The 26,933-nt window shown below is 53.3% G+C and overlaps 2 protein-coding genes across 4 annotated transcripts in view; one reads left to right on the forward strand and one right to left on the reverse strand.

Moving 5' to 3' along the window:
• Positions 1–1,061: 1,061 nt before the first annotated feature.
• On the forward strand, positions 1,062–18,951 carry nfrkb (nuclear factor related to kappaB binding protein). Of its 3 annotated transcripts, none has more exons than XM_066711042.1 (26): positions 1,062–1,150; positions 1,901–2,047; positions 2,311–2,512; positions 2,705–2,832; positions 3,507–3,681; positions 3,837–3,944; positions 4,148–4,221; positions 4,440–4,524; positions 4,772–4,973; positions 5,134–5,245; positions 5,376–5,502; positions 5,649–5,744; positions 6,932–7,011; positions 7,984–8,030; positions 8,278–8,338; positions 9,096–9,270; positions 12,085–12,191; positions 13,838–13,961; positions 14,115–14,194; positions 14,765–14,976; positions 15,108–15,381; positions 15,512–15,712; positions 15,793–16,551; positions 17,084–17,190; positions 17,379–17,514; positions 17,597–18,951. In XM_066711042.1, exons 2-26 carry the CDS (start codon positions 1,922–1,924, stop codon positions 17,723–17,725), a joined length of 3,927 nt encoding a protein of 1,308 aa, XP_066567139.1. In that variant the 5' UTR covers positions 1,062–1,150; positions 1,901–1,921; the 3' UTR covers positions 17,726–18,951. The 3 variants fall into 3 exon arrangements, with proteins under 3 accessions (XP_066567139.1, XP_066567120.1, XP_066567130.1); XM_066711023.1 differs by lacking the exon at positions 1,062–1,150 and adding an exon at positions 1,238–1,301; XM_066711033.1 differs by lacking the exon at positions 1,062–1,150 and adding an exon at positions 1,240–1,301 and having other exon boundaries at positions 5,649–5,723.
• Positions 18,952–21,281: 2,330 nt separating this feature from the next.
• The window catches only part of tmem45b (transmembrane protein 45B), a 14,567-nt gene continuing 8,915 nt past the window's right edge, over positions 21,282–26,933 (reverse strand). Inside the window, exons 2-6 of the mRNA XM_066711056.1 lie at positions 24,556–24,767; positions 23,423–23,635; positions 23,091–23,275; positions 22,321–22,466; positions 21,282–22,064 (exon numbers count right to left, since the gene is read on the reverse strand). Coding sequence (XP_066567153.1) covers positions 21,938–22,064; positions 22,321–22,466; positions 23,091–23,275; positions 23,423–23,635; positions 24,556–24,748 — 864 coding nt within the window. The 5' untranslated portion in view covers positions 24,749–24,767 and the 3' untranslated portion in view covers positions 21,282–21,937. The remainder of the gene's footprint in view (positions 22,065–22,320; positions 22,467–23,090; positions 23,276–23,422; positions 23,636–24,555; positions 24,768–26,933) is intronic.

Genomic DNA, 26,933 nt, shown 5'->3' on the forward strand with positions numbered 1-26,933 from the left:
TCAATAGGGAACCCAGACAGGTTTTTTCCAACCCCGTGTTGTGGCTCTGTGATCAAACATCTTCACCACAACAAGCGACAGGTTCATCTCTTTCTCCATTGGTCAGGTCTTGTGATGTGTCCTGCTTTAAAACTGCACAACAGACAAGCGACTGACACTCGGCTGGACATTACGGAGTAGCTCAGTGGGGCACGTGCTGAAGGGAAGGTTTTAGGGGGACTTTACAGACAGTCTCTACATCGCAGTCAGGGACTCCTTGCCAGCAGGTGATTAGGTTATACACTGCATTCTCCCTTTCTTCTGTACTTTGTTTTGAATATATATTTTGACTAATTTGATCATTTAGATAAGAGAACAATAGACCCCTTGTTTGAAACGTGAACAAATGAATCACGAGCAGAGATCAGCATCCAGGAGATGGAAGACTGTGAGAAAATGCAACTTAAAGACTTGTCTTCCCCTGTCATAAAGTGTTACAGCGGTCCTGACCATGGCTTCGTCCGTTTGTTTATTTGTTTGTATCTATATTAGGAATTCTTAATTTCCAAGGTTAACAGCTGCAGTTTCCACCCTCACGTGAATGGCACATTGCAACACCTAGAACTCCACCTCTTACGTTGATTTATGAAATCCCATATGTACTATAATTACTAGATTGAGACAAGGCTCCCTCAAGCAGTAAGGAATTTTACTGGGGGAGAGGGGGGTGATTTGGGGAATTTGGAAAAGTTTGGTTTATTACAAGGGTGGGTGTCGGGTTTTCTTCAGCTCCATCGTTGGCCACCCTAAATAAACCACAGTAAAAGTGGGATCATGTTAATGCATGGAAACTGGGTACTATGAAACAAACAAATGGCAAATCACAATAAATACAGGGTGGAAATGGTGCAAATCAATAGAGAAGTCACTGTGGTCAACTTGGAAATGGAAAACGTTTCATATATCAAGAAGTGGCCCAAATAAAAAGCATCCAACATTAACCTGTTATACTGAAGCAAACAGGCAGCGTGGAAACAGCGACAGCAACCCGGAAGAACAACACCGGAAACACGTGCTCTGTGGAGCGTTGAGACCGGAAGTGGTCCGTCGCTGTTTTCATTCCCCGGTCTTTGCTTTTCTCTGCGCTGTATTTTCACTTCCCAGATAAAAGGTAAAAAGTACATTTATTCAGTCATGTCTTTATTTTAATAATTCGCGTCGAAGTTGTTTGAATCTGCGTCGAAGCAACACAACGGCGTAAAGTCTTTATAACAGAGACAGGAGGACACTGAAGACATGTAATGCTGTTGGAGGGAGAAATAGTGTGTTAAAGATCCTACGATATTTAATCACGTACATTAATGAGTCATTCTGATTGCGTGACTTTAAAAAACACTTTAGCTTTGTTTGCGTTCATATTGAGATTCACAGACTGCAGGCGGCGCTGAAGTGAAACAAACCAGAAACGAATGAACGTGAAATCTCTGGCGCCAGTTTCTCAGTGTTCACATGTATTAATAATGTATTATTAATGGTTATATATTAATATAACATGTATACAAGTATTCCAAACCTTTAGGTACGTGGTGTGTACGTGGAGTAACCCGGACGTCGAGGTCTCGGCGACAGTGACTTAATTAATCAATACTGTGATCGATTAAAACGTGCTGTACATGTTATATGTTTGTGGTCCGGGGGGTGTGTTTGAAATAGACAGTAACGACGTTTGTGTGTCACGGTGTTACACTGTGTGGGCATTTCTGTGAGTGTGTCAGTCTGCTTTAGCCTACAGTGTGCACTGTAGTGACTGTCTGTATTGCATAACACTGTTTTATTTGCTCTGTTGCCTGCATCACAGTGTGTGGGTTGAGCTGTGTAGGCTGCTGGTGTTACAGCGTGTGCGTGTGGTCCTTTATTCCAGGTGTTCAGGAGCGTGTGTGGGATGGATGCACTCGACCACATGCTCACTGACCCCCTGGACTCTGGGCAGGGCAGCGACGGACGCATCATGGAGGAGTGCATGCTGGGTAACTCCCGGGTCAGCCTGCCCGAGGACCTGCTGGAGGATGTGAGTCGGAGCAGAACCCAGGCGCCGTCACGACGAGGCGGGCCGGTCTGTGGTTTCTCAATAGCTGGTTGATCCCACAATCGCATCAGCCTGGCTGGCGAGCTTGTTCCAGACCCCCGCCACTCTTTATGTAAAGAAGCGTCACCTGTTGTAATGTACCCTGGCTTTCACCTTCATTAAGGAGTTAGACAGAATTGCGGGTCTGAAGTCTCACAGCTGGCTGATTGATAGTGTTGTATGTTGTCGTCCCCCCCCCCCCCCAGCCGGACATTTTCTTCTCGGTGTTGAGCGAGAGCACGTGGCGCGGGGTTCTGTCGGAGGCCCAGCGGCAGCGGCTGTGCCAGCTCCTGCCGCAGTTCCCCGAGGACAACGCCGCCCTGCAGGAGGGGGTCATCGCCGACCTCTTCGGCAACCAGAACTTCCGCTTCGGGAACCCCTTGCACCTCGCCCAGAAGCTCTTCAGAGGTGAGGCCCTTTTCCTGCACCCCGACCTCCTCGCTCTCTGTCTCGGATGCTCACCCGGGCTTGTCTCCCGTCTCTCCTGCCTCCTCTCCTCATCCCTCTCTCATCTCGACCCTCTTCCCCCTCTCTTCCCCCTCTCTCTTCATCCTCCGTCCCCCTCTGCCCTCTGTAATGCAGTCTCCCTGTCTTCCCCAGATGGCCATTTTAACCCGGAGGTGGTGAAGTACAGGCAGCTGGTGGCCAAGTCCCAGAAGAAGCGCTTCCTGTACTCCCAGCAGCAGTACTGCCACCGGCTGCTCAAACAGATCCTCGTCTCCAGGAAGGTACGGCGCGCTCAGGACCGCCACTCGCCCTCTGTGTATGGCATTGACGTGTGCCTCCCCCTGTGGCAGTAATCAGTTAGGAAGTAGAAGTAGAAGTAGACCACACTGTTTTCTGTTCTCACTCTTAGCCTCACAGTGCAGACAGGAGGACCGTGTCTTCTCACAGCACCGAGGAGAACACATGTATAGCTGCAGACACAGTGTCCAGACACACGGGGGCGCTGTCGCCCAAAACATGAAGGATCCCCATCACTCTCTGTGCTGTCCCTCACACTCTCTCCCTGTCTGTGCTATCCTCCTCTCTCTCTCTCTCTCTCTCTCTCTCTCTCTCTCTCTCTCTGTCTGTCTGTCTGTCTGTCTGTCTGTGCTGTCCCTTTGTCTCTCTTTCTCTCTCTGTGCTGTCCCTCTGTCTCTGTTTCTCTATATGTAACGTCTCTCTGTGCATCTTTGTGTGCAATAAAGGAGATTAAAAAGTCATTCTCTGTCTCTCTCTGTTTAATGTCTCTCTCTCTGTGCTGTCCCTGTCTCTCTGTTTAATGTCTCTCTCTCTTTGTGTAACATCTCTCTTTCTATGTGATTTAATAAAGTGGATCTAAAAGTCACACTCTCTCTCTCTTGCTGTCCCTGCATCTCACGCCGCTGTCTCCGTGTCTGCCGTGTCCGTCTCTGTGCAGGAGCTGCTCGACCAGGCGTGCCGCGGTGGTCCGGACCTGGCGGTGCGGCGGCGATACCCGTCCCCCCCGGCACGGGGGGAGGACAGAGAGCAGCGTGCGCTCCGCCGGGTGGGCCGGATCCTGCAGGAGGTGAAGAGTGAGTGCGGCGACGGCACTGTGTCCTCCGATGACGACGGTGAGCAGCTCGGACGGGCAGAGAGTCGCTGCCGGGGTCAGGGGTCAGGGGTCAGCTGTGAGAGGTGTAGTGGCGTCAGGGTACTGCAATCAAACTTTCAGACTTTTTATTGTGAGCCTGACTATGTCTCTCTCTCTCTCTCTCTCTCTCTGTAGATGTGGGCTCTTGGCTACCACCCCCACCGTCTCCCTCCTCCTCCTCTAGCCCCTCTGTGTTTCTCAGGGTGCTGCCCACCCTCTCCACCCAGGACATGAAAGCCACAGGTCAGTGCGTGTGTGTGTCTGCGTGTCTGGAGAGATTGACGTGTTGAGTGTGTGTGTGTGTGTGTGTGTGTGTGTGTGTGTGTGTGTGCCCGTGTGCCCTAGGAGATTGAAGTGTTATGTGTGTGTCTGTGGAGATTGACGTGTTGTGTGTGTGAGTATGTCGGGGGAGATTGACGTGTTGTGTGGCGTGTGTCCTGTCACAGAGAAGCTGGACCTGGGGGACAGGGACCTCAGGGCCATGCTGAGGAGACACCGGGAGAAGAGGAAGCGGCAGCCGGTAAGAAATACAGGGACCCGTCACCGTGTTGCACCTGCAGTCGACACACAAGCACACACATGCGCACTCACACACACACATGTACACACACAACACACTCTTGGAATGATGATTCAGTACAGTGAGTTTGTTATCACTCTTTATTACCATTATTGTTATTATTATAATTTTTTAGTCTGAAATTATATTTCAACAAAGCCTCGTTTGTTGCTCTAAAGGACCGGCCTGATCTGGTGACCTCTGACCTCAGCCTGAATGACATCATGTCCCGGGCGAACGCAGGGCGCAAGGGCTCCTTCGTAGGTGAGTGGCACTGAGGTTGTGTCTAGGAAGGGGTGTGGGGTGGAGGGATAGACCTTGGAATTGCCATTAATTTAAAAGAGTTCACTCCTTCGCTCTGGGACCCGAGGTTTGTGCCAGACCTCTGCCTCTCTCTGTGTAAAGGAAAGCCTGCGTTGTGGGCGGGGCTGGCAGGGAAGCGAGACTAAGAGAGTGTGTGTGTGTGTGTGTGTGTGTGTGTGTGTGTGTGTGTGTGTGTGTGTGTGTCCAGCGCTGTTCGACCTGGCCGTGCCCAAGAAGAAACCCAGGGAGGACAAGAAGAAGAAGAAGATGCGGCCGGTGAAGTTGGAACCGGAGGAGCCGCTGGACATCCTGGCCCCCCCCGAGGCCCCCCCAGCCCTGGCTGCCCCCGGCGCTGCTGTCCCCGCCCCCCCGGAGCCACCGGCCACGCCCCTGCCCAGCGTCAAAGAGGAGTGAGTGTCCAAGATCTGCCCTCCCTGTCCCCCACTCAGAATCAGCCTCCCCTGCTACCTGGTGCTTCCTCTCCCCCTCTCTCTCTTGCCCCCTTCACCCTGCTCTCTTTCTCTCTCTTACTCTCTCTCTCTCCATCTTTCTCTCTGTCTCCCCCTGCAGGCCACTGGAGGAGGCGCACACCTCCCCCGCCCAGCTGGAGGAGATCACAGCCAGCTTCTTCAACCTGCTGGAGGACATCCTGAGACTGGAGGGACAGCCCAGCCTGTCCACGGTACACTGCGCACACGCTACACACCGCAACACACACTGCAGTGCACTACACACCACGAGATGCACTGTAACACACCACCACATGCGCAAGAATATGCTAATCACATGCGCAAATCACGTCTCTCTCTCAGCTGGAGGACAAGGTGCAGCAGTGGCAGGCCTCCCCCGCCAGCACCCTCAATCCCTGGTTCTCCGCCGCCCCCTGCTGGTCTGAGCTGGTCCTGCCCGCCCTGCAGTTCCTGTCCGGAGAGAGCAAAGGTGGGCGGCCTGGCAGAGTCACGCACCCACACGTGTCACCCCAGCCACGCATGGACCCGTTTGCTCTTTTCAGCCTTAACTCATCCCCCTGCTCTCTCTCTCTCTCTTTCTCTCTCTCTCTCTCTCTCTCTCTCTCTCTCTTTCAGGGGTGCTGTCTCTGCCCAGCGGCGTCCCCCCCATGGTGGAGTTCCGGGAGCGCTCTCAGCAGTGGAAATGGATCAGTAAGACCGGCTCTCCTGTTTGTGGGTGTTTGTGCCGGCTCAATTTTGTGCTTTCTGTTTTGTCATACACCGATCAGCCATAACATTATGAACACCTGCCTAATATTGTGTAGGTCCCCCTTTTGCCACCAAAACAGCCCTGACCCGTCGAGGCATGGACTCCACTAGACCTCTGAAGGTGTGCTGTGGTATCTGGCACCAAGACGTTAGCTGCAGATCCTTGAAGTCCTGTAAGTTGCGAGGTGGGGCCTCCATGGATCGGACTCGTTTGTCCAGCACATCCCACAGATGCTCGATTGAGATCTGGGGAATTTGGAGGCCAAGTCAACACCTTGAACTCGTCATTCATAAGACCAGGCCACCTTCTTCCATTGCTCCGTGGTCCAGTTCTGATGCTCACGTGCCCATTGTAGGCTTTCGGCAGTGGACGGGTCAGCCTGGGCACCCTGACTGGTCTGCAGCTGCGCAGCCCCATACGCAACAAACTGCGATGCACTGTGTGTTCTGACACCTTTCTATCAGAACCAGCATTCACTTTTTCAGCAATTTGAGCTACAGTAGCTCGTCTGTTGGATCGGACCACACGGGCCAGCCTTCGCTCCCCACATGCATCAATGAGCCTTGGCCGCCCATGACCCTTTGACCGGTTCACCGCTTTTCCTTCCTTGGACCACTTTTGATAGGTACTGACCACTGCAGACCGGGAACACCCCACAAGAGCTGCAGTTTTGGAGATGCTCTGACCCAGTCATCTAGCCATCACAATTTGGCCCTTGTCAAAGTCGCTCAGATCCTTACGCTGCCCATTTTTCCTGCTTCTAACACAGCAACTTTGAGGACAAAATGTTCACTTGCTGCCTAATATATCCCACCCACTGACAGGTGCCATGATAACGAGATTATCAGTGTTATTCACTTCACCTGTCAGTGGTCATGATGTTATGGCTGATCTGTGTATTTAGTATTAGTATTATAGTCATATACTAATATTAGTATATTTCGTTTCTGCACTCTGTTTTTTAAGACTAACTTTATCTTAAATAAAAACAATACTAATATATATATATAGTCTAGGTATGGAAAACTTCAGATTTTATGCATTTACTGCAGTTATTTAACTCTGCACTTTAAATTCCTTATGCTACATTCCCTCTCTCCCTCTTCCTGTCCCCCCTCCCTCTCTTGGCTTCGGTCTCTCTCTTCCTCAGACCCCAGTCAGGACTGTGAGAAGGATCTGAGCGCGCTCTGTCAGCTGTGGCTGGAGACGAAGGACCAGGTGGTCATCAAGGTAAACGAGGCTGCGGAATTCCTCCGTTGGATTCCTAGAGGAGGATAGAACCCGGCATTCCAGCCCGACGCACAGCACGATCTGTTATAAAGATGTTAGACTGAATTCATCGCAGTGTGTGTGTGTATGTTAGTCGTGCTGTACAGTGCAGTGTGTGTTAGTTAGTTAGTTGTGCTGTACAGTGCAGTGTGTGTGTGTTAGTCGTGCTGTACAGTGCAGTTGTGTAGTGCAGTGTGTGTGTGTGTGTGTGTGTTGTATAGTGCAGTGTGTGTGTGTGTGTGTGTGTGTGTTGTGTAGTTCAGTGTGTGTGTGTGTGTTAGTTGTGTAGTGCAGTGTGTGTTAGTTGTGTAGTGCAGTGTGTGTGTGTTAGTCGTGCTGTACAGTGCAGTGTGTGTGTTAGTTAGTTGTGCTGTACAGTGCAGTGTGTGTTAGTTGTGTAGTGCAGTGTGTGTGTGTTAGTCGTGCTGTACAGTGCAGTGTGTGTTAGTTAGTTGTGCTGTACAGTGCAGTGTGTGTTAGTTGTGTAGTGCAGTGTGTGTGTGTTAGTCGTGCTGTACAGTGCAGTTGTGTAGTGCAGTGTGTGTGTGTGTTAGTTGTGTAGTGCAGTGTGTGTGTTGTGTAGTTCAGTGTGTGTGTGTGTGTTAGTTGTGTAGTGCAGTGTGTGTGTGTGTTAGTTGTGTAGTGCAGTGTGTGTGTGTGTTAGTTGTGTAGTGCAGTGTGTGTGTTGTGTAGTTCTGTGTGTGTGTGTTAGTTGTGTAGTGCAGTGTGTGTGTTGTGTAGTTCAGTGTGTGTGTGTGTGTGTGTTGTATAGTGCAGTGTGTGTGTTGTGTAGTTCAGTGTGTGTGTGTGTGTGTGTGTTAGTTGTGTAGTGCAGTGTGTGTGTATGTGTTAGTTGTGTAGTGCAGTGTGTGTGTGTTAGTCATGCTGTACAGGAGGTGCTGATCTGGTCTCCCGTTGTTTTCTCTTATCCAGCAAGAGAGTGAGGAGCTGGCAGAGCTGACACCCCCCACCCCGAGAGTGTGAGTCTCACCCCCACTGCCCTCTCTTCACAGCAGGCCATCGATACAATGCTAACTTTCTCTACTGAAGTGTCAGGGTGTCCAGATGATTGATTATGTGTAGCTGGTTTTCCCACAGACTGCGTTCTTGGCGCAGTTTTAAACTCTTTTCAGAGTTTTCGTGTCTCTGTAGTTGGGACGTGTGAGGAGCTTGACCCGTCTCTGTGTCCTTCTCTCTCGGTGTCCCTCCCCGTCCCTCCCTGTGCAGGTGGACGGACTATGTGGTGCGGCCCAGCACGGGGGAGGAGAGACAGGTCTTCCAGGAGCAGGTGGGTCTCTGAGCCGACGCTACCATACAGCCCAGCTCACTAGAAGCGCCGGGACGACAGCTTCTCCCGGTGGATCTACTAGGCTGGAGAAGGGCAGCGGCCTGGGACTGCCATTCCTCCCCACAGAGCAGTATCTACTGCGGGCCAGCGAGATGAGTTAGGTCTCGCTGGTCCAGACCATCCCAGAGATGTTCTGTTTACAGGTCAGGCCCCCCAGCCGGTGCAGGGAGATTTCCTCATCGCCATGCTTCTGGGACTAGATAGGGCATGTTACAGCACTGGTACAGATGTGGGGCCCCTAACCATCATGCTGGTGGGGTCCCGGTGTGAACCCTGCTGGACTCTGGCTGTCCAGGGACTCTGGCTGTCCATGAACACCACAGATCCCACGGCCTGCACAATCTGCTCCTGTTGGTAATCTGAGGTGTGCTGTGCTGGCTGTGGATGTAAATCGCATGTTTGTACAGCGTTTGGAGTCACTACAGGAGTTACATGCTTGTAAATAGTAAAACTGTTGAGGACAGAATGCAAATCCTTCCGTGTGCCGAGGCAAATGACCTCAGAGTGGTGCGGCAAAGCTGAGATATCCAGCCCCCGGTGCAGTACTGGAATTTCCCCTTCGCACAGTGCCGATGTCATTCGTGCGTGTGTGTGTGTTGGTCAGCTCGCCTGTCTGTCTCTGTCTCTACGTCCCCCTGTCCTGTGTGTCTGCCCGCCGGTCTGTGTGTGACCTGTCTCTGTGTCTCCGCCTCCCCAGGAGCGGCAGCGCTACGACCAGCCGCACAAGGCCTTCACGTTCCGCATGCACGGCTTCGAGTCGGTGGTGGGCCCGGTGAAGGGCGTGTTCGACAAGGAGACATCGCTCAACAAGGCCCGGGAGCATTCGCTGCTGCGCTCCGACCGGCCCGCCTATGTCACCATCCTGTCCCTGGGTGAGGGAGGGCTGCAGGGCGGGACACAGGGGCTGTGGGAGCGAGTTTAGCTCACTTCAGTCCGATTCTGAATCCCCTCTTGATTATATTTAGTATGCAATTGCTTTTATTCCCCCTCAAGTTTACATTATTTTGATTGTGTAGCTGTGGTATTTGTTTTCTTTTCTGTGGGTCCAGCACTGTGTGGACTATAGATACAGACGGGTGACAAATTAAAGGAAAAAAACAACATAATGAGGTGTTGGGCAGCACAAGCCGCCAGAACAGCTTCAATGCTCTTGGCACAGATTCTAGAGTCTCTGGACTCTACTGGAGGGATGAACACCATTCTTTCAAAAGATATTCCCTCATTTGGGGTTTTGATGATGGTGGTGGAGAGCGCTGTCTAACATGTCGGTCCAGAATCTCCCATAGGTGTTCAATTGGGTTGAGATCTGGTGACTGTGAAGGCCATAGCATATGAGTCACATCATTTTCACACTCATCACACCATTCAGTGACCCTAGTGCCCTGTGGATGGGCATTGTCATCCTGGAAGAGACCACTCCAATCAGGAGAGAAATGTGTCACCATAGGATAAAGGTGATCACTCAGAATAACTGTGTAATGGTTTGCAGTGACCCTTCCCTCTAAGGGGACAAGTGGACCCAAGCCATGCCAGGAAAATGCCCCCCACAGCATAACAGAGCCTCCGGACCCCCTCACTGTAGGGGTCCAGCAGTCAGGCCTGTCCCGTTCTCTCGGTGTCCCACACATGCCCTCGCCCACTTGTCCAGAACACGAGTCAGTTGAGCGTCTGTGTGACTGAAGCTCCTGCCATTCGTGCCCCAATAATGACCTCTCTTTCACAGTCACTGAGATCCTTTCCTCTTGCCATCTTGATCCGAAATCGAGGTCAACTGGGTCTGCTCAGCATTTTATACACGCCACAGAGCATGATGGGATGTTAATTGCTTCATTGTATCATGCAGTGCACCTGTTTGGAGGCATCTGCATTCGTTATGTTTCTCCACTAATTTATTCAGGTTCTTCCTTTAATTTGTCACCCGTCTTTACAGTGAGGGAAAAAAGTATTTGATCCCCTGCTGATTTTGTACGTTTGCCCACTGACAAAGAAATGATCAGTCTATAATTTTAATGGTAGGTGTATTTTAACAGTGAGAGACCGAATAACAACAAAACATTTCAAAAAGGTTATAAATTGATTTGCATGTTAATGAGGGAAATAAGTATTTGACCCCTTCGACTTAGTACTTGGTGGCAAAACCCTTGTTGGCAATCACAGAGGTCAGACGTTTCTTGTAGTTGGCCACCAGGTTTGCACACATCTCAGGAGGGATTTTGTCCCACTCCTCTTTAAGGTTTCGAAGCTGACGTTTGGCAACTCGAACCTTCAGCTCCCTCCACAGATTTTCTGTGGGATTAAGGTCTGGAGACTGGCTAGGCCACTCCAGGACCTTGATGTGCTTCTTCTTGAGCCACTCCTTTGTTGCCTTGGCTGTGTGTCTTGGGTCATTGTCATGCTGGAATACCGATCCACGACCCATTTTCAATGCCCTGGCTGAGGGAAGGAGGTTCTCACCCAAGATTTGACGGTACATGGCCCCGTCCATCGTCCCTTTGATGCGGTGCAGTTGTCCTGTCCCCTTAGCAGAAAAACACCCCCAAAGCATAATGTTTCCACCTCCATGTTTGACGGTGGGGATGGTGTTCTTGGGGTCATTCCTCCTCCTCCAAACACGGCGAGTTGAGTTGATGCCAAAGAGCTCGATTTTGGTCTCATCTGACCACAACACTTTCACCCAGTTCTCTGAATCATTCAGATGTTCATTGGCAAACTTGTTTTCTTGGTGACTATGGTCCCAGCTGCCTTGAGATCATTAACAAGATCCTCCCGTGTAGTTCTGGGCTGATTCCTCACCGTTCTCATGATCATTGAAACTCCACGAGGTGAGATCTTGCATGGAGCCCCAGACCGAGTAATCGCGAATAATCGCACCAACTGTTGTCACCTTCTCACCAAGCTGCTTGGCGATGGTCTTGTAACCCATTCCAGCCTTGTGTAGGTCTACAATCTTGTCCCTGACATCCTTGGACAGCTCTTTGGTCTTGGCCATGGTGGAGAGTTTGGAATCTGATTGATTGATTGCTTCTGTGGACAGGTGTCTTTTATACAGGTAACGAGCTGAGATTAGGAGCACTCCCTTTAAGAGAGTCGTTACCCATATAAAAGACACCTGGGAGTCAGAAATCTTGCTGATTGATAGGGGATCAAATACTTATTTCCCTCATTAACATGCAAATCAATTTATAACTTTCTTGAAATGCGTTTTTCTGGATTTTTTTGTTGTTATTCTGTCTCTCACTGTTAAAATACACCTACCATTAAAATTATAGACTGATCATTTCTTTGTCAGTGGGCAAACGTACAAAATCAGAAGGGGATCAAATACTTTTTCCCCTCACTGTATATTACAGCTTAATCAATAATTATAATCGATTATGTCTGTGGGGTCAGCTTTTCTTGTCTCTCAGCCTTGTTCCAGCTGGGCTGTTGTGAACTCTAAGCCGCCGGCTCTGCAGAGCAGCGCAGACCGCACAACTGATTAACCTTCGGCTTCCAAACAAATATTGATTTGCATGAGAAGAGCAAGCCAACGATACAGAGCAGTGTGATTTTCATAGTAAAAAATAAACTCCTGAGGGCTGCCGATCTCCAGGTTTAATCTGATCAAGTGTGGGTTATCTGTTCAAAGCGCTGGTCTGTGTTTTACATTGTGTGTGTTGCGCTCTCTGATGTCTCCCCCTCCCCAGTGCGTGACGCGGCGGCCCGGCTGCCCAATGGCGAGGGGACGAGGGCTGAGATCTGTGAGCTTCTCAAAGACTCCCAGTTCCTGGCTCCTGATGTCACCAGCGCTCAGGTGAGGACTGAGCGACTGATACCCTGAGCGACTGACACCGAGTGACTGACACATGGAGATTCGCAGACACAAAGACTCTGACACACTGACACAGTTAATTGGTTGACCAGTTTGTCTCAGTGTGAGTAGTGTGTGTGTGTTGCAGATGAACACGGTGGTGAGTGTGTGTGTGTGTGTGAGTGTGAGTGTGTCAGTACCTCTGTGTGTGTGTGTGTGAGTGTGAGTGTGAGTGTGTCAGTACCTCTGTGTGTGTGTGAGTGTGAGTGTGTCAGTACCTCTGTGTGTGAGTGTGTCAGTACCTCTGTGTGTGTGTGTGAGTGTGAGTGTGTCAGTACCTCTGTGTGTGAGTGTGTCAGTACCTCTGTGTGTGAGTGTGAGTGTGTCAGTACCTCTGTGTGTGTGTGAGTGTGTCAGTACCTCTGTGTGTATGTGAGTGTGAGTGTGTCAGTACCTCTGTGTGTGAGTGTGAGTGTGTCAGTACCTCTGTGTGTGTGTGTGTGAGTGTGTCAGTACCTCTGTGTGTATGTGAGTGTGAGTGTGTCAGTACCTCTGTGTGTGAGTGTGAGTGTGTCAGTACCTCTGTGTGTGTGTGAGTGTGTCAGTACCTGTGTGTGTGAGTGTGAGTGTGTCAGTATCTCTGTGTGTGTGAGTGTGAGTGTGTCAGTACCTCTGTGTGTGTGTGTGAGTGTGAGTGTGTCAGTACCTGTGAGTGTGAGTGTGTCAGTATCTCTGTGTGTATGTGAGTGTGAGTGTGTCAGTACCTGTGTGTGTGAGTGTGAGTGTGTCAGTACCTCTGTGTGTGAGTGTGTCAGTACCTCTGTGTGTGAGTGTGAGTGTGTCAGTACCTCTGTGTGTGTGTGTGTGAGTGTGTCAGTACCTGTGAGTGTGAGTGTGTCAGTACCTCTGTGTGTGTGAGTGTGAGTGTGTCAGTACCTCTGTGTATGTGAGTGTGAGTGTGTCAGTACCTGTGAGTGTGAGTGTGTCAGTACCTCTGTGTGTGTGAGTGTGAGTGTGTCAGTACCTCTGTGTATGTGAGTGTGAGTGTGTCAGTACCTGTGAGTGTGAGTGTGTCAGTATCTCTGTGTATGTGAGTGTGAGTGTGTCAGTACCTGTGTGTGTGAGTGTGAGTGTGTCAGTACCTCTGTGTGTATGTGAGTGTGAGTGTGTCAGTACCTCTGTGTGTGAGTGTGAGTGTGTCAGTACCTCTGTGTGTGTGAGTGTGAGTGTGTCAGTATCTGTGTGTGTGTGAGTGTGAGTGTGTCAGTACCTCTGTGTGTGTGTGTGAGTGTGAGTGTGTCAGTACCTGTGAGTGTGAGTGTGTCAGTATCTCTGTGTGTATGTGAGTGTGAGTGTGTCAGTACCTGTGTGTGTGAGTGTGAGTGTGTCAGTACCTCTGTGTGTGAGTGTGTCAGTACCTCTGTGTGTGAGTGTGAGTGTGTCAGTACCTCTGTGTGTGTGTGAGTGTGTCAGTACCTGTGTGTGTGAGTGTGAGTGTGTCAGTATCTCTGTGTGTGTGAGTGTGAGTGTGTCAGCACCTGTGTGTGTGAGTGTGAGTGTGTCAGTACCTCTGTGTATGTGAGTGTGAGTGTGTCAGTACCTCTGTGTATGTGAGTGTGAGTGTGTCAGTACCTCTGTGTGTGTTGCAGGTGAACACGGTGGTCAGCGGGGCTCTGGACCGGCTGCACTATGAGAAGGACCCCTGTGTGAAGTACGACATCGGCCGCAAGCTGTGGATCTACCTGCACCGAGACCGCAGCCAGGAGGAGTTTGGTGAGCAGATACGGCCACCACCCTGCCACACCAGACGGGGGGAGGGCAATAGGCAGGGGCAGGGGCAGGGGCGGGGCAGGGCAGGGGCAGGGCAGGGGCGGGGCGGGGCAGGGGCGGGCGAGGGGCGTCTGATCAGTGTCTCTGTCCCCACAGAGAGGATCCACCAGGCCCAGGCCGCAGCCGCCAAGGCAAAGAAAGCCCTGCAGCAGAAACCCAAACCAGCTCCCAAGCTAGTGAGTGACAGCACAGCACAGCACCCTGACTACAGCACAGCACAGTACACTGACTACAACACAGCACAGCCCCCTGACTATAGCACAGCACCCTGACTACAGCACAGCCCCCTGACTACAGCACAGCCCCCTGACTACAGCACAGCACAGCACAGTACACTGACTACAACACAGCACAGCCCCCTGACTATAGCACAGCCCCCTGACTACAGCACAGCCCCCTGACTACAGCACAGCACAGCACAGTACACTGACTACAACACAGCACAGCCCCCTGACTATAGCACAGCACCCTGACTACAGCACAGCACCCTGACTACAGCACAGCACCCTGACTACAGCACAGCACAGCACAGTACACTGACTACAACACAGCACAGCACCCTGACTACAGCACAGCATGGTACAGCACAGCCCCCTGACTACAGCACAGCACCCCGACTACAACAGTTCATTACAGCGCAGTAAACAAGTCTTTCCAGACAAGAAGGCGTGGACAGAGGGAGTGAGAGTGCTGTCCTTTGTCACCGGCCTTGAGCTCCTGTCCTCACTGTGTCCTCTGTGTTGCAGAAGGCGAGCAGTAAGGAGGGTGGCGTGAAGACACCTGGGCCAGGGGAACCGGGGCAGATCCTGGGCACAGAGCCCGGTGCCGTACCAGTCCCAGCCCTGCCCCCCACGCCCACCACCCCCACGCCGGTGACTTCCGGCATGCCCCGCTCCCCTCCACCCTCGGCCGGCACCCCCAGCAAGAGCGGACCTGACAGCGTCAAGGCCAGCCCCAGGTCAGCACACCCGCCTTCCCGACAGAGTGCAGAGTGCAGAGTGATATCATCTCCCTTATGCAGCACTGGGTGAATCACTCATTCAATACAGTCTGTGTCACCTGATCTTCATCCTCTCGCCCCCACCGCAGTGTCCTGCTGGTGTCCCCTCCCTCGATGCCCCAGCTGGGCACCCTCCTCTCCGCCAGCCAGTCAGGCCCGCAGTCCTCCCAGGCTGGGGGTCCGCAGCCTGCTGCACGGGTAATGGCCCACCCGGGGACGGGCACCCTGCCACAGGTGCGCGTGGTCACAGCGCAGCCCGGCCTCACCACTTCCTCTGGCGGGCAGCAGGCCACACTGGTGCACCAGACCCAGCACCAGATCCGGCTGCCCGTCACCGTTGCACACACCAAGGGCATCACCCAGGTGAGACAATTCAGTAGCTTTACATCACCGATTGGTGATTTGGTGAGAGAGGTGTGAATATGATGCGGTGTGGCCAAGCGCTCCCTATACTAACAGGAAGTCTCTCTGTCTCTGTGTGCGGTGGGGGCAGACGGTGGTGACTCTACCTTTGAGGACCCAGTCTGGCAGCAGCCCGGTGCAGGTGCAGGCCGCCCGTGGTCAGACCGGGCTCACCGTGACCGGCCTGGCCACTGTCGCCAAGTCTTCGGCCGGTGTGCCCCCCGGCAGCGCCGCTACCCAATCCACCGCCACCATGCTGCAGGGCGTCAGCGGGCAGAACATCATCAAGCAGGTCAGTGCCGCCCGCCGCCTCCAACTTGCCACACCAGCAGCCGCAGCCACAGAGAGATGAACCTCTGTCTCTCTCTGCAGGTGGCGATCACGGGGCAGTTGGGCATGAAGTCCGGGCAGCCGGGGACGGGCATCCCCCTGACCGCCACCAACCTGCGCATCCAGGGCAAGGACGTGCTGCGCCTGCCGCCTTCCTCCATCACCACGGACGCCAAGGGGCAGACGGTGCTGCGCATCACGCCAGACATGATGGCCACCCTCACCAAGTCCCCCGTCACCACCGTGAAGCTCACGCCTGACATGCTGAGCGCGGCGGCGGCGGCAGCCGGGGGCAGCGGGCCGAAGGGCATCTCCGCCACCCTGCACGTCACGCCCTCCTCTTCCTCCGCCACCTCCACCAACGCGCCCTCCTCCTCCTCCTCAGCTGAACACCACGGCATCAAGACCCAGGGGGGCGGTGCCACGCTGGTGAAGGTGCACCCCGACCTGAAGGCCACCGGGGACGGCACCGCCATCCGCCTGATGCCCGCGCTGGCCGAGCAGAAGGCCAAGTCGCTGGCGTCCGTGGGTTCTGCCGACGCCAAGCCGCCCACCACCATCCGCATCATGCCCGGCCTCAGCGTCATCCACAACAAGCCGGGCCAGACCATCACCGTCTCCACCGCCGCCACCGCCAAGACCGCCTCCTCCGGGGCCGCCACCTTCACCATCGCTACGGGGGCCAAGGGCGTGACCGTGGGGCCCTCCTCCGTCAGCAGCACCGCCCTGTCGCTGGGCTCGGGCACGGCCACCGTCCGGCAGGTGCCCGTCAGCGCCACCGTGGTGTCCAGCACCCAGCCGGTGAGTGCGGCCCTCCACTCCACTCCTCTCTCTCTCTCTCTCTCTCTCTCTCTCTCTCTCTCTCTCTCCTCCAGTCATTTGTAACACAGTGTAAATACCACAACAGTCAGTCAGGGCTGCCGTGCCTCTCGGACGGTGATCGTTCACCGCGGCCGACAGCGCGGTGGGGTGTTGTCACTGTTGCCGTGCTGGTTGTGTTTTGAAAGCCGATCCTTAATCACGGGGCAGCGCGTGGCTCGGTGACGAACCCAACACCGCAGCCTGTGGTTTCGCTCATGGCTGAAAGCCGAGGATTTGATTTCAGAGCTGGCATGCGGCCCACTATTGTTGGACCTGCGTGTGCGTGTGCCTGTGCGAGTCTATCTTTGTCTCTTATGTAACATTTTTCTCTTTCTGTTTTTCATTTCTCTCTCCCTCATCCTGTGCTTCTCGCCCTCCTTCTTTACTGCTCCCTTTCTTCTTTCTCATACTTTTTCTCTCTGTCCCTCTTGCTTCAATTCCTTATTTCCTTTCCTCTCCGTCTCTCGGTCAGGGGAAGCTGCCGGCCCGGATCACGGTGCCCCTGTCGGTGCTCAGTCAGCCCCTGAAGAATAAGAGCATGGTGACCACCCCCCTGCTGAAGGGCAACATCGGCACCAAGTGAGTATTGTTACTGTCCCCTCTGCCCCCCTGCCCCACTGTCCCTCCCCGTCCCTTCTGCCCCTCCTTCCCCTTTTGTGACATCATGAGCCGAATCAGAATGAAGTCAAAGGTCAAGCGGTGATTTCAATGCCCATCCCTGTGTCCCTGTGTGTCCCCATGTCCGTGTCCCCGTGTCTCCTCTCCAGCATCAGCAGCCTGGGCCGCAACATCATCCTGACCACCATGCCGGCCGGGACCAAACTGATCGCCGGGAACAAGCCGGTGAGCTTCGTCACGGCGCAGCAGCTGCAGCAGCTCCAGCAGCAGGGCCAGGCCACGCAGGTCAGACCCCGCCCCGCTCCCCGTTACCGAAATAACCACAACCACCACGGCAGCCACCACAATGAAACCTCTCCCCTCCCAGGTCCGCATCCAGACGGTCCCGGCTCAGCAGCTGCAGCAGCGCACCGCCGCCGGCTCCCCGAAACCCGTCTCCACGGTTGTCGTGACCACCGCCCCCTCCCCGAAGCGCACCCCCGACCCCCCCCAGTGAACACCGCCCCCCCCAAGCCCCCCCGAGACGAGGCCGCCGTCGCCGCACCGGTCAGACCCTCGCCCACGGGTCAGACAGCGGCCCAGACACCGCTTGCCGAGGATCAATGGTAATTCATTAACCCTCCCCGTCTGGTCCTTCGAGGCGGACCGGGTTTCCGTGGCTCTGATTTGGCTTTGGCTCAGTGGGGGTTAAAAAGAAGACGCGGCTCGCACCCCCCTGGGGACGGGCAAGGGCGATCACGGGACGATCTGGTGAACGAGTGAAGAGCGATCCTGGAGAACAGAGCTGCTGCAAACACGTCTGAAGGGGTGCCACGGCGGGGCGGGGTATTAGTAAGGCGGGGGGGAAGATGGCGGTCACCTTCCCTCACATGGGGGGGTGTGGTGCATTAGCGGAGGTGGCGATGGGCAGGAGCTGGTTGCAGGAGGATGAGGGGAAGCTGGTCCGTGCTGCATAATGGAGGGTTTTATCCCTGGCAGAGGGGCGTCCTCTCGGGACCGCGGCATCACCGTCGTGGCCTCAGAGTGCCGGGGGATGGATCTGCGCCCGTCGAGCCGATCCCGGGGGCAAACGCATGTGACCGCTGTGGCATTGGACAGAGGGAGCCGCGCTCGGGGTCGCCGGCGCCGCAGGACTCGGGGTGCGGCTCGGCTGGGAGAGGGGAAGCTGGTGGGGGGTGGAGGTGTTGGGTGGAAGAGCTGAAATAAAAGCCACACTGGTTCCCCAGCTTTCCGGTCTGTGTCTGTGCATGGCTGTGCATGTGTGTGCGTGTCTGTGCATGTGTGTGCATGTCTTTGCGTGCGTGTCTCTGTGCGTGCGTGTGTGTGCATGTCTGCGTGTGTGTGCGTGTCTGTGTGTGTGTGCGTGCGTGTCTGTGCATGAGTGTGTGTGCGTGTCTGTGCGTGCGTGTCTGCGCCCTCCCGTCAACCTTCATGACCGACACGCTGAGAGCCAACCAACAGTACGGCCTTAAAATCCATATGTACATTTAAAAACATCGGACTCGAATGCTGGATTCACTAGTCGATTGTTAATGATTAGCTGAATGTTTGACTATTCGGTCTCACCCCTCCTGTACATTGATTACCTCCAGTCCCGACCCGACCGGGCCCGGCGCCGCGCCTCCCTGCCCTAGTGCCGGCGCGGTACAGGACTGTGTTGGTTAACTCAGTATCCCATCAGTGCAATAAAGATCTGAAGGCATCTTTGATGATGATTGTTAATTGCAGCCCTAAAGAATGAGTTTTTATATGGTGTTTCTGGGGGGCGGGGGGGTGGCATTAGAGGATTTGTCACCACACCAACGGTGGTGTTTAAATCTGGAGGAACGGGCGGGACGGGGCGGCTCGGATTCCTGCCCCGCGGTGGCTGATGGCTGTGTGCCAGGAGAGTGTATTGACAGCAATCACAGCAGCCTTTGCCCTTCCGTGTGAAACAATGGCTGCAAGTGGAGGGTGTGTTTGAGCCGCAGCAAGACTCATATAAACTTGAACTTTCTGCACCCGTGTGGAGTCCCGTGTCTCTGCTCTGCCTGGGACACGCACCCCACCCCAGCACTCACTACATAAGTCACCTGCATTACTGACGACCCTGTCCCTGTCCCTGCCAGTCGTCCCACAACACAGTTTCTAGTGCAGCAGAGAGCTTGACCTCCTGATTTTCACCTCAGTGTCTGGAACACACGTGTGTAGAGTATTGATTAGGTACGCGCTGTCACTGTCACATTCATGAATGCAGGGACGTAATTCGTGAGCCAGTTTCTGCACCCAAGCGTTCACCCAAACCGGTTCAGTTCGTGAAGTTTCGAAGCCCAGGCCCGGTCAGAGGCGCCCCATGCAGGAGACAGGCCGCCCACCAGCTGCTCTACTGTCCTGCGCTGTGCGTTTCAATCCTTTTGAGGGACAGTGCCAGGCTTATTCATTTTGCTACCTTACAGATGATCGAATGCCGTTTGAACTTTGTCCCGGACTCTCCTTGGTCTCCTCCCGTTGTGAGTGAGCCGTGTTTGTCCGGGCAGCGGGCAGCCTGCCAGGCACTGTTAACACCTGAGTTGAGTGGGGGGCGGGCGCTGTCAGTGGGTGAGAGGGTGTCACACTCTGTCTGTGATTCACAGCTCACCTGAGCGCAGTGTGAAGTGTACAGTGAGCTGTGTGCGGTATACAGATCACGGGCTGCATTGCAGTGTGCAGTATACAGTGTGCAGGGTTGTGCTGTGTACAGTATACAGTAGGCTGTGTGCAGGAAACAGTGTGCAGGGCAGTGCTGTGTGCAGTATATAGTAGGCTGTGTGCAGTATACAGTGAGCAGGGCGGTGCTGTGTGCAGTATACAGTGAGCAGGGCGGTGCTGTGTGCAGTATATAGTAGGCTGTGTGCAGTATACAGTGAGCAGGGCGGTGCTGTGTGCAGTATACAGTGAGCAGGGTGGTGCTGTGTGCAGTATATAGTGAGCAGGGCGGTGCTGTGTGCAGTATACAGTGAGCAGGGCGGTGCTGTGTGCAGTATACAGTGAGCAGGGCGGTGCTGTGTGCAGTATACAGTGAGCAGGGTGGTGCTGTGTGCAGTATACAGTGAGCAGGGCGGTGCTGTGTGCAGTATACAGTGAGCAGGGTGGTGCTGTGTGCAGTATATAGTAGGCTGTGTGCAGTATACAGTGAGCAGGGCGGTGCTGTGTGCAGTATACAGTGAGCAGGGCGGTGCTGTGTGCAGTATATAGTAGGCTGTGTGCAGTATACAGTGAGCAGGGCGGTGCTGTGTGCAGTATACAGTGAGCAGGGTGGTGCTGTGTGCAGTATACAGTGAGCAGGGCGGTGCTGTGTGCAGTATACAGTGAGCAGGGTGGTGCTGTGTGCAGTATATAGTAGGCTGTGTGCAGTATACAGTGAGCAGGGCGGTGCTGTGTGCAGTATATAGTAGGCTGTGTGCAGTATACAGTGAGCAGGGCGGTGCTGTGTGCAGTATATAGTAGGCTGTGTGCAGTATACAGTGAGCAGGGCGGTGCTGTGTGCAGTATACAGTGCAGTGGTCTGTGATTGCTGTGATTTGTGCTGATAGTTTGGGTAAGAAGGTGCTGCTCTGGCTCTGGCGGGTCTGCGGTGAAATCGGGTGGAACGGAGCCCCGCGTCTCCTCGACACCCCGTCAGCTCGGGTCCCTCTCTCCCACAACATGGTGCACCTGCTGCCTCCTGCCTCTCCTCCTCTGTGGGAATGATCTGTTGTTAGTCAGGTATCAAATCACAGTAAAATCTACCTACAATGCACCCTGTCCCAGAGCTGGGAGCGGAGCTCAGCGGGTTCAGGGAGAACAGCCCGGCTCAGAGTCCCGACCTCAGTCCGCAGCGCTTCCTTCCTGTTTCACTGAGGAAGGCAGTTGCCCAGGGGGGCCTCAGCTCAGCACCTGCGCCACCGTTCAGTTCACCCCCCCCGGGGTCCAGAGAGGGAGAGCGGCTCCCAGCACGGCAGCACAGGCGGTATGTGTGTATAGGACCTGTGAGTGGCATTGTGGGTAAGAGGGACTGGACTAGAGCAGCGTTCACAACAGGGAGCACAGAGGTGTTCAAAATTTAAAAATGCAATTTATTTAAACTTTTCATTGACACCGCCAGGAAGTGTCTCCGGTTTTCTGCCTTGAATGCCTTGAAATTGGGCTTCAAGACGACAGAAAACAGGAGACACTTCTTCACACAGAGAGGCGTCACAATCTGAACAAACTCCCCAGCGATGTGGCTGAAGAGACAATTTGGGAACATTCAAAAACAGACTGGATAGGATCCTAGATCACATAGTTATTAATGGACACCAAACGAGCACGATGGGGCGAATGGGCTCCTCTCGATTGGACACTTATGTTCTTATGTTCTAGTAGCTGTGATTTCCATTCCTAGAAAGTAGAAAAGTGCTCCTTGTGGGGAAATGCAGGGGAGAGATGGGGCTGTGGCCCCTCTCCGGGACTGCGCTGTGTGAGGGGGACCCAGAGCAGCCAGGGGAGAGTGACCTGTGCCCCCAGACAGGAAGTCAGGTGTCATTCTGAGGGCCCAGAATCCAGTCAGTCTGTGGGAAGGGGTCTGTTGTTCCATCCATCCATATATAAAGTGATTACAGTCTGTCTTTCTGTCTGAAAAGGGATTTCCGTCTCTCTGTCCGTCCGTCTCCAGGCTGTATCAGTCCATTGCTCTGTCTGACAGTATCCGTCCGTCCCTCCCTCTGTCCGCCTATTCCTCGTCGGAGTCCTGGAGCAGGGCCTTGTGGGAGCTGCTGTCGGAGTTGCCGGAGCTGCCGGTCTTGCGCAGCCTGATCTCCATGTCGCCGCCCTGCTGCCCCGCACAGCGCCGCACACCGCTGGAGAGGGGGAGGGGAGGGAAGAGAACATGTTGGTCATCATCAAAAAAGACTTGTAACTGGGACCCGAAACACCATCCCACGCTAACTGGACCCGGGTCAGCGCCAGAATAAGCTACTTGTCATCCAAGTGGAGCTGCCCAGGCCTGCACAATGATGTCAGTCTTGAAAAGTCCTCTTGCAGTATTTACCCCCCCGCCCCTCTGTTCTTCCCTCTCTCTCCATCCCTCCCTGTGTGTGTATCAAGGCCACTCACATCCACACCAGGCTGTAGTTCAGTGCCATGAGCAGCAGGGCGGCGGCGTAGTGCCAGCAGTAGCACATGGTGATGAACATGATGTTGCTGTGGTCGTCCTCATCCCAGGCAGGGCCTCCGCTGGGGGGGTACAGCACAGCGCCGATCTGGGGGGACAGGAGGTCTGCGTGTGACGCCCTGTGATTCTGCATTCACATCCGAGCTGCCTTCTCTTATCGCATCTTATCATCTCAGCATTTCGGTGTGTGTCTGAGCCTGCGGTACACTTGTGTGCGGCCGTGTGCGTGTATCTTTGTCTCAATACGTGTGTGTGTCTGTGTGCGAATGCCTGTGTCTGACTGCAGTGCGGTACAGTACAGTAACTGCCAGCACAGCGTGAGACAGTGTTTGTGTGTACAGTGAGTGTGTTAATTCCCATGGCACTGTGTAATGAGTTTTTGTGTTACTGCTGTGTGAGTGCAGTAAAGTGTAGTATAATACACTACAGTGCAGTGCAGTGGAGAAAAGTATAATGCAATGCAGTATAGTACACTACAGTGTAGTATAATACACTACGGTGCAATAAAGTGTAGTATAATACACTACAGTGCAGTGCGGTACAGTGTAGCACAGTACAGTGTAGTGCAGTGGAGTAAAGTATTATACAATGCAGTATACTACACTACAGTGCAGTACAGTGTAGTATAATACACTACAGTGCAGTACAGTGCAGTATAGTACACTACAGTGCAGTACAGTGCAGTATAGTACACTACAATGCAGTACAGTACCTGGAAGAACCAGGTGCCCTGCTGGATGGCCAGGCTGGTGCGCAGCAGCTCCAGGACGGGCTGGTCTCTCAGGAAGACCTCGAGCAGCGCACAGCCGGCCCCCCCGAACACCCCCACCAGCAGCAGGGAGTGGATGTGCTGGTCCAGGGGGGGGCGGTTGTGCACGTGGAAATAGAACAGGAACCCTGTGGGGGGGAAGCTCGTCAGTACAACACACACACGCTACTGAGCCCGACACACGGCAGTGCGCAGCCACATGCCACGGCGCCTCACGGGGTGCCGGGCCGAGGGGCCACAGTCTGAGGGGCGTCGGCCGGAGAGACCCCACTCACCCTCCACGAACAGAGCCAGCGCCAGCGCCAGGCGGTCCAGGCCCAGGGGCAGGGGCAGCGACAGGGCGGGCAGCACGTCGGCCACGCCGGACAGCCCGAAGAACAGGTACATGGTGCTGTGCTGCCAGTTCATCAGCTTCACCCAGGTGTGGTCCTCCCCGGCGTACAGGTAGGCATGGGGACCGTCTGGCACAAACTGCTCCGCCATGATGCCTGGAGGGAGAGAGTTTACTCTTCAGGTTCGTTTTTATGTCGGCTGGTGAAGCCATTGAAACTAATAAACCAGAAGTGCTGGTTGAGCCGCTCTAGCTGGAAACCTTTCGGTTTTGTTCCTGTGTGTTGATGATCAGAAAACAAGCAGCATTTTAAACCCAAGAGCATCGTCTTTAAAACGTGCCCAGCAGTTATTAAGCAATGAGCAGTCAGTGAATAGTCTGTCAATAACAAAACAAAAGCTTTCCTTTGTACGTCTGATTGCCGTTGTCTTTGCCAACAGACCTTGAACAGAAAAGATATGGAAGTATTTTACTTGAATGTGATCTGACTTCAGAAATATTCAGATTGATTTAAGTTATCTGGAACACAAAGAGATATCAGAAAATAACGTCCTCTCTGTTAAGTTATCTGCAATACGCTTCTAGAAGGTTTACGATAAACACATTGCAGTGTAACAGTTGTTAGCTTTCCATTAAAAACAAACAACGCAGCAGCGTGCTGTACTGATTATAAACACGGGAGCAGCGTTGGCACTGGGCTTCCACAAACAGACGCTGGCTCCATATCATTCCCTCTCACACAAGAGTGAGACTGACACGTCATTGAAAAGCAGGAGGTGGCCGTTGCCATTTAAAAAGCCGACAATTACTTCGGAATGTAAATACAAAACGTGTCAAAACCTGTGACTGATGAGCTGTGATTCTCTCAAGGGAAATATGCCGGTGTGGAGAAAGGCTTCAAAGGAATATCACTGTACAGATGGGCACGGTACAGCCGCAGTGCATGTGTATACACGAGCATTTAAATCATACTTTGGATGCAGCGTCTGGTTAATAAAACGGACTAATTCTCTGATTCATACTGACCCCGCTGTCATTCTGGCACTTCCCCCCAGAGTCCTCGACCCCCACACTCACCCGCGAAGGAGAAGAAGATCTTCAGCCCCCCCTCCACCAGCTCCATGCGGGCGAACCAGGCCGGCACCCTGGTGCGCCCCCCCGGCCGCTGCCCCTGCCTCCAGAGCTGGCGCAGCGGGTACTTGACCGACCACCACAGTCCGAACAGCAGGAAGAAGCTGCCAGGCAGAGCGTGCCCCTTGAAGTTGGCCATCGTCCCGCTGCCTGGGTGTCTGTGAGGGAGAGGGGCGGTTAGAGGCCTGGGCTGCAGCAGCACGGTTCTGCCCTGTTTCCACTGGCACGTCCGACCCGACCCGGACCCGAGCCGAGGGGACCTGCTGCGGGTCGGGTGTTGTGCCACTGCACGAGCCGAGCCGAGGTGAAGGACGTCACAGGTCTGCCTGGTTCAAAGGCTGTGTTGTTGCAACGTGCAAATGTTTGGACTAATCCTTGTTACTGTGGTTTCTTTTGTAATTAAAATGCTATCAGTGTTACTGTTATGAATAAATAACCGTATCTATCGAGAACGAGAGAACAAGTAAAAAAATGAACCAGATGCTGGAGGTTGCAGATCTAACTTACAGAAGAAGGGCTATCGCTGGAAACGATATGTGACATTATTTAATATAAACTGTGTGTAGATCAGCCCTGCGATGTGTACCAGTATATAAAGAGCAGCAGAAGTCTGTTAAGTATCTGTAATGTATTTCATCAATGTGTTGAGTATTTGTAATATATTTAACCCTAGTAAGCCGGTAGACTGACTGCTCGGCCCCGGGCAGCACTGGGTCAGGAGCAGCGCTGACAATTCACGTCCTGGTTCTGGGTCGGCTCGACAAACTTGCCAGTGGGTAACGAGCCGCACTGCCAGCCTGGCTCTGGGGCGGACATGCCAGTGGAAGCGGGGTATGAGAGCAGCAGCAGCACAGTTAGACCCCAGGGCCTGGAAACCCCTGGGCACAGCTGGAACATTCAGCTTCAAGAGACTGGAAGTGCGTCCGTTGCCCTGTAGTCCTTACTGCCTGTATCTTCCCATTATAAACCCTGTAAGTCGCCTTGGATAGAGACGTTTCCCAAATGACTAAATAAACAGATACATTCTGTTACTAATTCTGCTGCTACTACTGGTTTTGATGTATTTTACCGAGTTTATAGTGTATCGTATTTCCCAGTACAGAACCAGTGGAAATCCATTTTATGACACACTTGGAGCACATCACAATGTCAAACCACTGCCAGTCACGGGTGGAGGAGTCAGCGTTATGATGAATTGGGATTTGAAGTTCATCTCCTCTTTTGTAGGCGCTTTCTGTGTCTCGTCTGTCTGTACAGGATGGCAGCGGCGACCCGGAACTGGAGGAAACGGCGGTGCTGGGTTTATGAGCCACACGGGCGGGGAGTGTCTGGAAGGTGCTCTAGCTAAGTGTACTGCCCCCATCAGCTCGACCCGTTTGGACACTCATCCCAGCCCTGGGGAGGACTGATGCATTGTACTGTTGGATCACTGTTGCCCCGGGCCCTGAGTGGGCAGCTGGCACCAGGCTGTGCCGGCAGAACACAGTCGGATGCCCTGAAAGCCGGCCGACTCTCTGCTGCAGAGCTCATTTGTCTTGCAAAGCAGGTGGCGGGCCAAGTGCTACAGCTGGAGAGATGAGCTCACAAGACCATAGTTTAAAAATAAAAAACAAGACAAACAAAAACAGTTCCCGCTGTGCCAGGGAGTCGGGCTATTGTCACAGATGCCTGGTGCCGGGCCTCTCCAGTGGGTGGCCAACGCACTGATGCCACTCCGGAGCCCTGAGAGTGGCCGGATTAAACACGACCGAGCCCAGCGACTGTGATGGATAGCAGAGGACAAACACAATCAGTTCCCTTTCTCCCCTCGCTCTTCCACATCTGTCCGCTATCGGGACGCTCGTGTCACAGCACAGTGGCACAATCCCTCAGATACATATATTTAATGAATTAATCATATTATACATGTAATTTTATTCAGCCATATCCGTTGTGTTTCAGAGGTTTACTGAAGGTGGCTCGTCTTTGTATCTGTATCAGACAGTGGGACAGGTTGCGCGTTTGTGCTGCTGATGGTGGTCAGTTTCAATATTGTGTTTGTAAGTGTTGGATTTTGTGAGCGGCTCCTCCGCGCCTCCAGCTCAGTGCAAACATTGACACACGGGAATTGCGCGGCACACACTGAGGTTTCATTTATTTTTATGAACATATAAAATATGAACGTTTATCCAAAATTATCATTTTTAAATAAAAAAGTCAAAATTGGAAATAGGACCACGTTTTTAAAATGTTTCGGAGCTTTCATATAATGTAATTGATAAGCGTTACACGGAGCGGGTCGCCATTTATTTTGTATTATTTCTTTTTTTTGTGAACCCACTCTG

Source organism: Amia ocellicauda, chromosome 1, assembly GCF_036373705.1.
Source record: "Amia ocellicauda isolate fAmiCal2 chromosome 1, fAmiCal2.hap1, whole genome shotgun sequence".
Lineage (NCBI taxonomy): Eukaryota > Metazoa > Chordata > Actinopteri > Amiiformes > Amiidae > Amia > Amia ocellicauda.

Coding starts and splice junctions, on each gene's coding strand:
- nfrkb (XM_066711023.1), top strand. CDS start 1,281: ATGCTGTTGGAGGGAGAAATA. Junction 4,525..4,771: donor GCGCAAGGGCTCCTTCGTAG/GTGAGTGGCACT, acceptor GTGTGTGTCCAG/CGCTGTTCGACCTGGCCGTG. Junction 15,382..15,511: donor ACACCAAGGGCATCACCCAG/GTGAGACAATTC, acceptor CGGTGGGGGCAG/ACGGTGGTGACTCTACCTTT.